The following is a 12,464-nucleotide window of genomic DNA, read 5'->3' on the forward strand; positions in this document are numbered from 1 at the left end:
GAGAAATCTGCACGTAATGATGTGGATATCATTTTACCATCATGGGCAAGAACAACTAGGAAAACAAAAAGTCTATTTGATGTTTTTTTTTTTTTACTTTTTATTTGTGCAAAAAGTAATTCCCACTCACCCTCCTTTGATGTAATCTAGGAAGGTGAACTCCGACTCAACAGAGAACGAGAGCAGGGTCACCTGTGAGTCAAAAAGAAGGAGGAAGAACTGATTACACCCATTGGCATTGGTGTTTTCCTCCTAATACGTCCCACACCTCCGCATATTGACTCAAATCATCCCATCGAATCGGGATGAAAGGAAACTGCCTTTCAAATAATTGAATTATTTGCAATGCCAAAGGACAAGTTTGAAGAGTAGATGGGATGCATTTGTATGCATTACTCACTCCAGCAGACGTGTTTGGGTAAGCCGTGTGAAAAGTCATGTCTCAATTGGTCGTTGGTGTTGCTCTTCTTTCTGATGTCTTTCAAGTTCCTCAGAGTTTTCCCTCAATTTGTGCCTCTTACATGTTTTTTTCCCCCCGCAGTCAGTCACATATAATTCACCATGATTTTTTTCCCCCCACGTAACTTTCTTTTCAACCTGCCGTACCGTCATGTTTTCCTATTTTCCATGTAATAACACATCTGAGCAAATCAACCCTTTAATCTTGTACATATATATGTTTCCCAGACAGAAGAAAATTTGCTTCTTTTAAGACTTAACAATCAAATCAAACAAAAGAAAACTAACCCTGAAAAGAGGAGAGAGAGAACAAGTCTCAGTTTCTGAAGCCATACTCACTGTTCCTGAGTTAACATATTTCTTTTTCTTCATTTTCTTCTTTGTGTTAATCACCTAAGAAGATAAAAAAAATAGATTAAAAAGCATTAGATGCAGGTGATATTCTTTTACAACTCTTTAAAACTTGATTGGCAATACTATAAATATGTTTACATTTTAGATATAATGATAGAAGTGTCTCTCTATATACACACATACATATATATGTATTCGTCAGAAATACTAGTAGATGATAGAAGTCTGAAAATGCGTAGCTGAATGTTGAGTTAAAAACGGATTCTCAAGTGGAATAGGTTTAATGCACGCGACTAACATTAAGCTGCATTCTCGCGAGTGAAGAACAAGAGAGAAATGCCAATTCAGACACCAAAGACGTCTCAGCTCATTACCTCAATTCCCAATGGCTGCAAGGCATGAAAGTGACAGCCCCTAATTTAACATGGAGGGATGGCAATTTGTCTGACACACCAAACAATCTGCTGATGCAAATACTAAAGGGCCTTTCAGTCTCACCGGGAGGTAAAGAAGAATCAAATGCAGAGCATAATGGAGCTGACGTCTAAAAGACAGGTATTTGTCCTTCGCTGAAGGCCACCAAACCACAGGGGCACGTAGGCATCGACACGTCATTTATTCTCGGCAAGATTCTGACTTTTAATTCCCGCTCAAAGATTTCAGCTCATTTTGATTGGTAGATTTTAAAGCGCAGCTCAAAGAATTGTGGTTATAAAACCGTCATATAATGTGATAAACTGTTAAATGTGTATCAAAAGTCATGGTTTGGACAAACGTGAAATATACTCATGTCATAAAAGGGAATTTTCATGAAATATTCTCAGGTCTAAATGGCCTCCTAAGCTTTCCGTTGAAAAATAAAATACTGAGTAGCGATCATTTAAAGCATCAAATAAGTCCCTGCATCGTTTTTCTATTAATTTTGCTCCATGCTGCTGCTAATAATTCTATTTATATGCAAGCATGCATACCACCAATTACAAAGAAAAAAAAAAAAAAAAAAAAAAAAAAGTAGATCAGGTTTTATTGAATGTATTGCAGCTCAGGGAAGGTGGAGAGACATTAAGACTGACAATAAAAAAGCTAAAGAAAACACACTAATGTAATTTTTTTCCAGTGTTTCTCTTTAAAACATTTATTTATTTATTTATTTTTAGTTTATTTCATAAAAGTAGAGGATGTCCATGGAGAGAAAAGAACTAACGTTTATGGAAAGCAGAGTAACACGGTTGTCAGGTGATGGAAGTGTCAAACACATCAGTCACGGGATCGAGATATCTCCCACACTGGGATTCCGTGTTGTAGGATCGAACAGACATGTTGCTGAACAGTGGGAACAGCGAGATGACTCACCTCGTACACATTGAACTGACTTTGCCCTCGAGCTAGCTCTCGGTAGCTGGTCGTGAAATCCCCGATGAAGTCATGGCTTGGGAGGAAAAAGTGAGAAGAAAACAAAACGAAGGAAAACAGGAAACGGAAAAACAAACTTTAACTCCAGAAGTGAAGTTTTTATTCTGATCAGAGGAGGGGAGGGGGTTTTGTATTGTTTGCTTGTCAAAGCGTGTTGTTGCACTGAATTGTTTGTGAATATGAAAAATAAGTATTTACAATCACCTGCCATCCCGGTCCCAGTCATACACCTCCACCTTGATTGTTCTGTGCAAAGGAAACACTCAACTCAGAAAACATTTGCACGTGATTGTTTTCAAAATAGCATGTTCTTCAACTCTGTTAGACATCAAGCGTTCGAGGTCGAGCATTACATTTTATGCAAAGTTTTAGCAAATAAAATATATAGTAGTAAGATATCTACTTATCATTTTACATGTAGGCCATGATATGAAAGTACCCATACCCACATCATTAACAGTTTCCTTCTTTAGAACCACTTGAACGTTTGTTATTTTGTTAAATTACAATCCATAGAGCGCAAATGTATCTTATTCTGACTATATGTACTTGAGGGATATAAAATGATGTATAATTCTGGATTGAAGGAAAATTTATACAAGCTTTCAAAAGAAAAAAAAAAAAAGAAAAGTGTGGTGTGGCTTTGTATTTGGTTGCATTTACAGCATTGTCACATTATCCAACTCAACCTTTAAAAATAATCTGGGAAGAAAATAATTCCTACTAGAACCACATGAAGGCCTGAGAGGTGTGATTTAGAACATTAGAGACCAAAACATCCTCATGAAGCAAAACTACATCTGGAGGAGCTTTAGAGAGACACAGCTCAGGTGCAGGAAACTACTTAAAGGACAACCTCTGGTAGTGCACTGCAAAAATCTGGTCTTTATGAAACAGTGACAATAAGAAAGTTTTTTTTTTTTTTTCTTTATAGAAAGCCATGAAAAATCATATAAAGTAAGGGAGAATGTGAGAAGTGTGGAAGAAGGGTCGCTGAACAGACCACCCCCACTACGAAACATGTTGTTGGGAGGATCATTCTCTGCAGCAGGGACGGGAAACCAGCAGATGACGGACCCCAAACATACAGCCAGAGCTACAGAACACAGGTTCACATCGAAGGACATGTAACGTGTAATTGTCTTTAATGGACTCTCTCCATCCTCTCTGACAGGACTGGAGTTACTGTGCAAGGAGATCAGGCAGAAATTTCAGTCTCTAGATGTGGATCTATAACTCAAGCAAATGTTTATTCTACAAAGTACAGACTCAAGTAGGTATAAAACAGATGCGTGCGCTGCACACGCAAAATTAAACCTTTAATCTACTTTCCACTCATGTCTGCCTGTCACATAAAATCTCTCTAAAATACGCAGAAGTGACTCGACAAAACTTGAAGACATTTAAAAGGAGTATGGAAACTTTCCCAAAGTGCAGTAGAATACTTCTAATCTTCTAATCAACAATGACATGAAATGTTCTGCTGCAGCTGCAGAATAAGGCTGAACAGCAGGGTGCATCATGCGGGGGGGTTGGGGTGGAGTGAACTTATATAAAGCTGTTGCTCCAATAGAAACAACGACTCTGCAGCACTTGTTTGCTTCCACCACTCAAAACTCACATCAACATTTTACGCAAATGCTGCAGAAAGTGCTTTTGCAGACATAAAAGGGACAAAACTTTACTTGGCACTTTCATTCCATAGTCGTATTGATCCCGCTTCTGCTTCCCTTCTCTCTTCTTCCGCCTCAACCAAGCAACAACATCTTCCAGATCCAAAAGAAACCAGAATCAAGTGATACATCATAGAAACTTTCCTGCAACTAAGGGACTGAGAGACTCCCGTTAGAAGCTCAGCTTCCTCCTTACCATCTGGCACATGCTGTTTCACACTGAAGGTTTGTTCTTTTGAGGATGTGAGCTGAAGAAAATCCGCTTGTCATCCCAATACATACATGGCCCTTCTCCACCAATGTGGAAAAGGAGAAGACACAGAAAGTGACAGCAGGAAAGAAGTAAAAATAACAGACTGGAGCATATTTCCTTTCACGAGCCTAAGCACAGGAACAAATCAAAAGCAGGCACTGATGTTTAATCGCACACTGATGAAGGACCTACAGTAGATACTGCTATCATCACTCAAGTCATTTATCAAATTTTCCTTTTTTAAGATCTGTGTATCTTATCTCACAGGTGTGTAGAAGTACCCTTGAGCTTAGATCCTTGAGTTCCCCTTGTGGATCCACTAGATGTTCTTCTCTGAACTTTTGATGCATCTTTCATTAATCATGATTGAAGTTCAATGAAAGGCACCAGTTGAAGGTTTGTCTTCATCTGTGGCTTATTTTTCCTTGTTTTTTTTTTGTTGTTGTTTTTTTTTAAACCAAAATAGATTATTTGAGTAACATATATGAGGGCATAATGTAAAAGATTTGTTCAGAGTTTGCAGTGAATAATTGTACCACCCACACTAAAGGCAAGTAATTCTCCAGGTGTTGTTGACTATGGAGCTATAAAAAGATCCAGAACTTACTCCTTTGACTTGATGGTTACTGACCAAAATAGTCAGCACTCCGAAACACTCACAACTTCCTTTGTTTCTCTTCACACTCCCACATGTATCTCCATTAACTCATCTGCAACAGGGTCTGTGACATATTGGATTTCTTTATTTCTTCTGTAACAGAGTAAATATCCTTCCCCTTGTTGTGTGCGATCTATTACTCCCCTCTCATTAGCTCCTATCTCCTTCTTGTTTCAGAGTCAGTCAAATCCTTTCCTGTCTTCTCTTGTTTAATACAACAGCAATGTGTAAACACCTAAATGAAAGATGTTTCCTCAAAATTTCTTTTATATATATATTTATTTTTTTTAATCATTTTTCGAATGAAGTCTAAAGTCCTTATAAACAAAAATGTAAGTCAACATAACAGAAAACAATTTGTGCATCATATGTAGTTCCTTGAAAGAGTATTTTTCTTAACTTTTTTATGATTTGAGGATGTATGTTGTTGGTATTTTATATATTTCACTGACACAATGCAAAAGATCCCAACCATCCTGTCAACTTCTCAGTAACTTTCTTGCTGGTCTGTCTGATGTGTTCCTTAGTGTTCGTCTGTCTCTGTTTCCCAAAGGTCTAACAACCTCTAAGGCCTTCACGGAACAGCTGTATTTATGCTGAGATCAGCTTGCACTTTAGGAAGACTCTGTTTGCTAATTGTGTGATTTTAAAAGATAAAATGCCCTGAAGTATCAGGCCAACAATCTTCCTCAAATGACTTACTGGTATCAGTGAACAGATGGCAGATTGCAAATGTTTAATACTCTTGTGACGTGTAAAGATTTTTTTTATTTTTTATTTGAAGCAAATTTGTATTCACTTCATAAATACTGCAATGCTTTGTGTTGCTCTGTCACACAAAATCCTAAGAAAATACTTTGAAGATATCAGAGCAGCGATGTATCCACTTTGAAAAATGTAGGGCACTTTTTGTTAGCTTGTTCAAGACTTAGATCTTATTCTTTAGTACCAAAAATAAGAGAGGCAAATCCAAACCAAAGTATATCAATCTGCGCAATTCACTGCTGGATGATGCAATACAAATGTGTGCAGCCTTGAATTAATTTGGTTCATATCTTTATTTTCTATTGAACATATCAGCGTTTTTGGTCAAAATTTGGTTGTTTTTATTTGCACAGGTATGATGTAGCATGACTTATTTGATGAAGAGGTCAGATTTTGATTCCAGATTTTACAAGGACGAGGCAGCATGTTTTGTTTGGTAGATTAAATCGCTGTTATGAAAACAGTCTGCGCATTGAACACATTTTTCACCTCTGCAAAGGAAACACAAACAGAACGCTTTCCATTACTTGGAACAGTGAACAGTAATTATGCAGCCTAAAAAGCTGTGTTTTGGTAAATACCTACGCCGTGCATATTATAAACGGTTATCTAATGCATGTATGATGGATACACATCAAAGTAAGGAATTTGTGAAAATATTGGTGCTACATCTCAGGACATCAGCCAGTAAATTGAGAGACCTTGAAACAAATGAAATCCTGATCACACTGCGTGCTGCGCTGCAACGTTGCTTAAGGACATTAAATAATGTTTCGGAGTGGTCATCATGAAGCCACATTATAAAGGGCGGCCTACAAACCTACTTCAGCTACAACAGATCTGGTGGGAAGAATGGGACAAACCATTCAAACAATATGAAAACCGTCTCTTTAGTTATTCTAGCCTGTGGCACTTAGGAATAATTATTGTTGTCCTATCAGCAATAAAGCAATAAAAAAACTTTATGTCTTTTAATACAGCTATATATACACATTGGGTATCATCTATGTGCTTATGTTATCAACATGAACAAAAATATAACCAGTCACCACCAGGAAATTTAATCACACTCACATAAGTCTAAAACCTCTATTAGCTGATGTGCTGATGATGTTTCAAGATGCTCCATGTCAAATTTCTTTCCACGGTGCATGGGTAAGAGAGCATCTTGCATTTTTATTTTAAGTGTGTTTGTTTGGGACAGAAACATTTCAGGAAGAGCCTTTTATGTCCACGTATATCTGGATCTGACAAAATAAAAACAGTTTGGATTGGAGTACAATGGACCACCGGATAAGTTTAATTCGTTTTTACCAAACCTTCATGTTTCCTCAATCTGGCAACCCTACATATCCATAAAGTGAGTCTGTTTGGGAGATTTATCTCAGCTTCCTTTTCCACACACCGGGTTCTCAACGGTTTCCGTAATTAGAGTTTGACTGCGTACAAACAAGATAAGGCAGAAACCTTTGAGAGAGACGGAGATGAGACAGGAAAAGTTAGAAAAATGGATTGAATATTCCTTGTGAAATATGTGCCCCATAAAGACAATCTGTCTGTCACTCTATCCTTTCATCTATCCTCAAAGTTCCTTCAAGATTTATCTTGTTTTCTTCACACCACTGTCTTTTTAAATTAGAAATATGCAGATAAGCTTTGAGAAAAGTGAATTCTTATCGCCGTTGACTAAACAAGTTTGCATTAATAATGTGCCTGCTGGGAGAGAAGCAACCCTGCATTTCTATTATTATTATTATTATTTTTTTTTTTTATAGATTCTTTTTTTGCTGTCAGTGACACATTAAAGCAAAACCACATTTAATATTTCTCCTCTGAACATTTAGCATATGCCACTATTAAAGTATTTAACAAAGTGGGTTGAAAATGTTGGTAACACTTTATTTGAAGGGGGTTGAATAAGACTGACATGACACTGTCATAAACATGAATAAGCCCTAATGAACATTTATGACTGTTGTCATAAAGCGTCATTCGGTAAATTATGACACTTTTAATACAAAGTTGACATTATTCAAAATGTCTTTGTTATGACAACTTGACATTAACCAAGAAATCATTACTGATATAAATTTGTTATAACAGTATTACTGATTGCACTTTAAAAATTAGGTAACTTTATGTTATTAAAGGTAAAGTTTAAACAGTAATGATTTCCTGGTTAATGTCAACTTTGTATTAAAAGTGTCATAATTTACCGAATGACGCTTTATGACAACAGTCATAAATATTCATGAAGGCTTATTCATGTTCATGACAGGTGTTATGTCATGTTTATGACAGTGTCATGTCAGTCTTATTCAACCCCCTTCAAATAAAGTGTTTTCATATCCATTAAACTTTTCCCTATTTTCTCACTTTACATAAAAAAATGTCAGGGCATTTACAAAGATTTTGGTAATGGTTCAATAGAAAGTTGTTTCTGATTGTGAAGAAGAAGAAAAATATTCACTGGTGTCACAGAAACCAGTGAATCTAAAAAACAATAAATAAATATTTTGCACCTCTGACTAAATACTGTAGTAGAACATCAATTTAATTGCAATTACAGCTGCATGTTTTATAGCAAGTCCACACATAAACATATAAAAATGTCTGCTCAAACGTTAAAACGGCTGGAAAACAACCCATGCTCAGTCAGACTGGATGGAGAGCGTCTCTGACCATAAACTACCATGTTCTGTCTCCGACTCTAAACTTGATGTAGAACGTGGCTTTGATTGGAGAAACATAATGAGCTCCTATGTCCCTGTTAATGATTAGCAAACCCACAGCATGATGCCACCACCGCAACAGTTTACAGTAAGGATGGTGTGTTTAAGGAGATGCAGAGGGTTATTTTTCTAGTTGGATTGGACTAGACAGGCCTTTGAAGTGTTTATATGTTGTTTAACAATCAGGATTCTTTGGGTTGCACTTTCAATTAGGGGTATCAGAGTAAATGGGGGTGAGCACAAATATGCGTCACCCTTTCCAGATGTTCTTGATTAGATAGGTAAGACATAAAACATCTCAGGAAGCAACATCTGATTATTTAAGATATAATGTCTGTCATTTATTTTAAAGAAAGTAGCTTAGGATGTGAAAACAGCTAAATAGTTTTATGCACTTTACCTCAATCTTTCCTACTAGGCATGGAGGCAGAGAATAAGTAAAACCTTTAGCTTCAAAATTCATTCTAAAGATGACAGTATATATTTATGGCTTGTTCTAATGTACCAAGTTGTGAGAAATCTACCAATGCACACAGTTGCAACAAAAAGTCATAGGCTTGGATTCTTTTCCTTTAGTTAAACTGCATTCTCACGTAAAATAAAAATAATAAAAAAAACAATGTCATATAGACTAACAGATCTGGAAGAGATGAATACAGAGCACATAGCTACTTTGAGGTGAAAATGGTTGCAGAAAAAAAAAAGTTTAACAGGTTCATATTCCTACTAGTTAAAGTATTTTTATATTTGAACAGAGTGTGTTAATCACTCCACTTAGCACACTCACTGTCAGTAAGAAAAACGTTAATAAGAGCTTTAATGACAGTCGACGGACTGAGCCAACAGGATTCGGTGACAGCAGACACCATTCATGGTTGAAATGTATTAATAATCCGGTAGAAGTAAAGGGGAAAGTGCAGCGTCAAAAAATAAAAAACAGCACAACATATAGAGTGGGGGGCGGGGGGGGGAGAACTGTCATAGTCTCCGTTGCAGAGTGCTCTCACTGGGATGGTAAAAGGCTGCCACACTGGATTTAATGTGTTCTTCACCACCTCTGTTTTGTGGCAGATAGTAAACCTGGAGGCAGAAGAAAATGAACATAAAAAAAGGGATATCTTCAAAAAGAGTGTCGGGAAGAAATTTGATTCTTTGTTGCCTACAGAACCTGGAGAGAATGAAGGAGAGATACACTAAATATGCAAAGAAGGGGGAGGAGTGTGTGGCTGGGAAAAAAAAAAAACAACCTAGGAGATACAGGGGAGATATCAATCAGTCACATCTTGCAGTGACAGGAGAGATGCTTTAAATAAAGTTTTGTTTTCTTCTGGTCCCAACGTCTCAGACCACAGAGACCAATTTGAGATTCTGCCCTGGCTTTTTAAATTCTCCCTGTGGAGAAGAAGTGTGACAATGACCTGCAAATGGATTTTTCGGATATGTAAAATGTTTTGTAGAGAAGATACCATCCAAACACCCTCTTGAAAAGCAACAACATGTATCGTGCTTTTGTTTTTGCCTTAATCCAAATCCCTGGATTAGGCTGTTTGTGCTTGACTGAGTGCCTCCAGCCTTTTAATGTCCAATGACTCCTTTAACCACACAACTCTTTAATTTGCACTGTTGTCTGGGACTTGTAGGAGACGCACATTCAGCAGGAGTAAGGGTTCTTTTCTCACCCTGGTAATTTCTATTGAAAATGTTTTAGACGATCTTTAGCCAAAAAGCTGACTTTGCTAGAAATACAAAGCCTTATGATCAACTGGGGAGTACTCTGAGAGAAGTGCTCCTCCTGTGAGGAGATTGGAGAGTGTTATGCATCTCTTAGTAAATTGCTTCTGCAATTGGCTGCTTTTACCTCATTAATGTAAAATGCAGATGCCGAGGTTTTGCTATCCCCTCTTTCCATACATTTTTACATTAATTGCCTCTTTTTCATGTTTGTAGTCCTGGATTCATTTATAAGTTGCACTGTGGAAATTTTACTTGTGATGTGAAAAGGATACATGGGTCTTATTATACATCCTCCTATGATGTGCATTCCTCAATAACCACTGCAGATTTCCTCTCCGATTGTGCAAGAAAGGAACAAAGTTTATCCCATTAAATTTCTTACACTTCACTTACTTTTATAATTTTTTTAAATTAGAAACATTATTTGAAAATTTCTAATTATTTTTTGAAAAAAAAAAAAGCTTGTTGTAAGGATATGAGTTTTTGTTGGAACAAAGTCCATAAAACCAGATAAAAATAATGCATAACAGTGAGCTGCAAGGAAAATAATTAATATTTTCAAATCCCTTACAAATAGAAATCTGGAAAGTGAATACATTTTGTAAATAAAATTAAAGCTGCAAGTATTTTGGGATGTGTTTCTACCACCTATGAATGTCTAGCGACTGAAAGTATTGCCAATTCTTATTTGCAAAATAGTTTTCCAATTAAATTCAGGCCTAGACTTTGATTGGGTGATTCTAACCCACCGAATATTGTATCATATCTTTTCACTTTATTTGCATTTTTCGCAATATCTAATCTGATGGTTGAAATGACATCCGGCAAAAGGCAGAGTGATACCAAACATTCTGACAAAGCAGAAAATGCCAAAACCAGATGAACTTACGTGCCATCCTCATTGCTTCTGTAGAAAACCATGAAAGGATCAGACTTGCCAAAAAAGTCCTTTTTGTCCAGCTTGTTGGCACAGAACTGCATGGTGGCACTGTCCTGCAGAAAAGCATAGACATTAGTGAAGGGAAGCTCTTTAAGGTGTTGCTTATTTATGACCTATTTTTCTCTTAGATTCAAAATGTCATGAGACTAAAGTGCATTAATTGTTATCTTGTCAACAATCACACAATATCTAAAACTCCATACAAAACACACATTTCCCACAATGTATTTTTAATGGATTGAAGGATTTTAGGCTATCTTCAGAATTTCCATTCTCATGATTTAAAATGCAAAAGCGATAAAAGGAAAATGTTTTTTTCACAACTTCAGATTGTAAAAAAAAACAGTCTGAGGTCCTTGGAGGTTTCTGTGCAAGAATTTGACACGTGACCCCTGGAGAAACTTCTCTTTAAAAGATGTGTCTATTACAAAGGTAATGTGTCCTGTGCCACTGAGCAGGAGGAGACTTTGGATTCCCCACCTGGTAGTCAAAGCTGACTCTCCAGGTGAGTGTTTGTATCTTCACAGCTGATATTTTGTTTTGACTGAAGTTCTGACAGATCCAATTGAAACACAGGCTTGTCATCACTTATTTGTAGTTGATTACCTCTGTGTGTAGAGCATCGATGGACATTTTAAAATGGTTTGACTGTCCAGACAATCTTCTCAAACATGACAGACTTTGAAAGGCAAACAAAAACCTACAAAGATAGCAGCACAATTTCTTACCCAACATACATTTTTTTTATTTTTGTGGGAAGTTTGTCAGAGTTAGCTTGCACACTGTAAATGTTACTTGCTTTTAAGCCTTTCCTTTGTAGACTGCAGGCTCTCAGCCAGAAGACCACTCTACCATTATCTACAAACACGATCCAAGGAGCCAGTAGTTATATTTGTGTGTGTGTATGTGGCCTTTTGTTTGATATATTTTTAAGGACTATTTTCCAAAGACATACTACGCTTTATGGACTGGCTGTTCCTTATGGAAAGACATACAATGTGCATGTGTGTGTTCATGCTTACCTACAAATTAAGAAAACATTTTAAATTTCAAATCAGGCAACTGCATCCACCAACCAATGGTCTTGCCAACACTAGTCTGACTCCATCATGAGTAATAGTCATCATGCTAACTCTTTCTGATACCTGTCATATTCACTGTGAACGCAGCAGATGCTTCTAGAGGACCTTAGAGAGAAAAACACAAAGCAGAGAGGATTTTTCTTTTCTTTTCTGCATCGAGTTCTCTTCTTGCATGTTAGCTTTTAGGTACAGTACTTTGCTCTAAATGTTCGCAGTTTCATTTCAGGAATAATTTATGTTGGTAAGTACTTGTTCATAAGAGTTTCCAGAAAAAAAAAACAAAACAAAAAAAACAACTAATTGTGACAGTTAGCATTACTTTAAAATTGATCAGGTTTTAAAAAAATGCTCACAGGACAAACTGATGTATTTTTATATGGTAGAAAAATATTCAAGTCACA

General features: G+C 36.7%; 1 protein-coding gene across 4 annotated transcripts in view; it reads right to left on the reverse strand.

The window, feature by feature from the left end:
• cpne5b (copine Vb) overlaps positions 1-12,464 on the reverse strand; it is a 123,495-nt gene that overhangs the window by 15,875 nt on the left and 95,156 nt on the right. For all 4 annotated transcript variants that reach the window (XM_016675996.1, XM_007561294.2, XM_016675997.1 and 1 more), the window contains 6 exons: positions 10,931-11,034; positions 9,283-9,387; positions 2,431-2,472; positions 2,167-2,242; positions 799-852; positions 131-192 (listed from right to left, as the gene is read on the reverse strand). In XM_016675996.1, the coding sequence (XP_016531482.1) occupies positions 131-192; positions 799-852; positions 2,167-2,242; positions 2,431-2,472; positions 9,283-9,387; positions 10,931-11,034 (443 nt within the window). The remainder of the gene's footprint in view (positions 1-130; positions 193-798; positions 853-2,166; positions 2,243-2,430; positions 2,473-9,282; positions 9,388-10,930; positions 11,035-12,464) is intronic.

This window comes from Poecilia formosa, unplaced genomic scaffold, assembly GCF_000485575.1.
Source record: "Poecilia formosa unplaced genomic scaffold, Poecilia_formosa-5.1.2 Scaffold124, whole genome shotgun sequence".
Classification (NCBI taxonomy): domain Eukaryota; kingdom Metazoa; phylum Chordata; class Actinopteri; order Cyprinodontiformes; family Poeciliidae; genus Poecilia; species Poecilia formosa.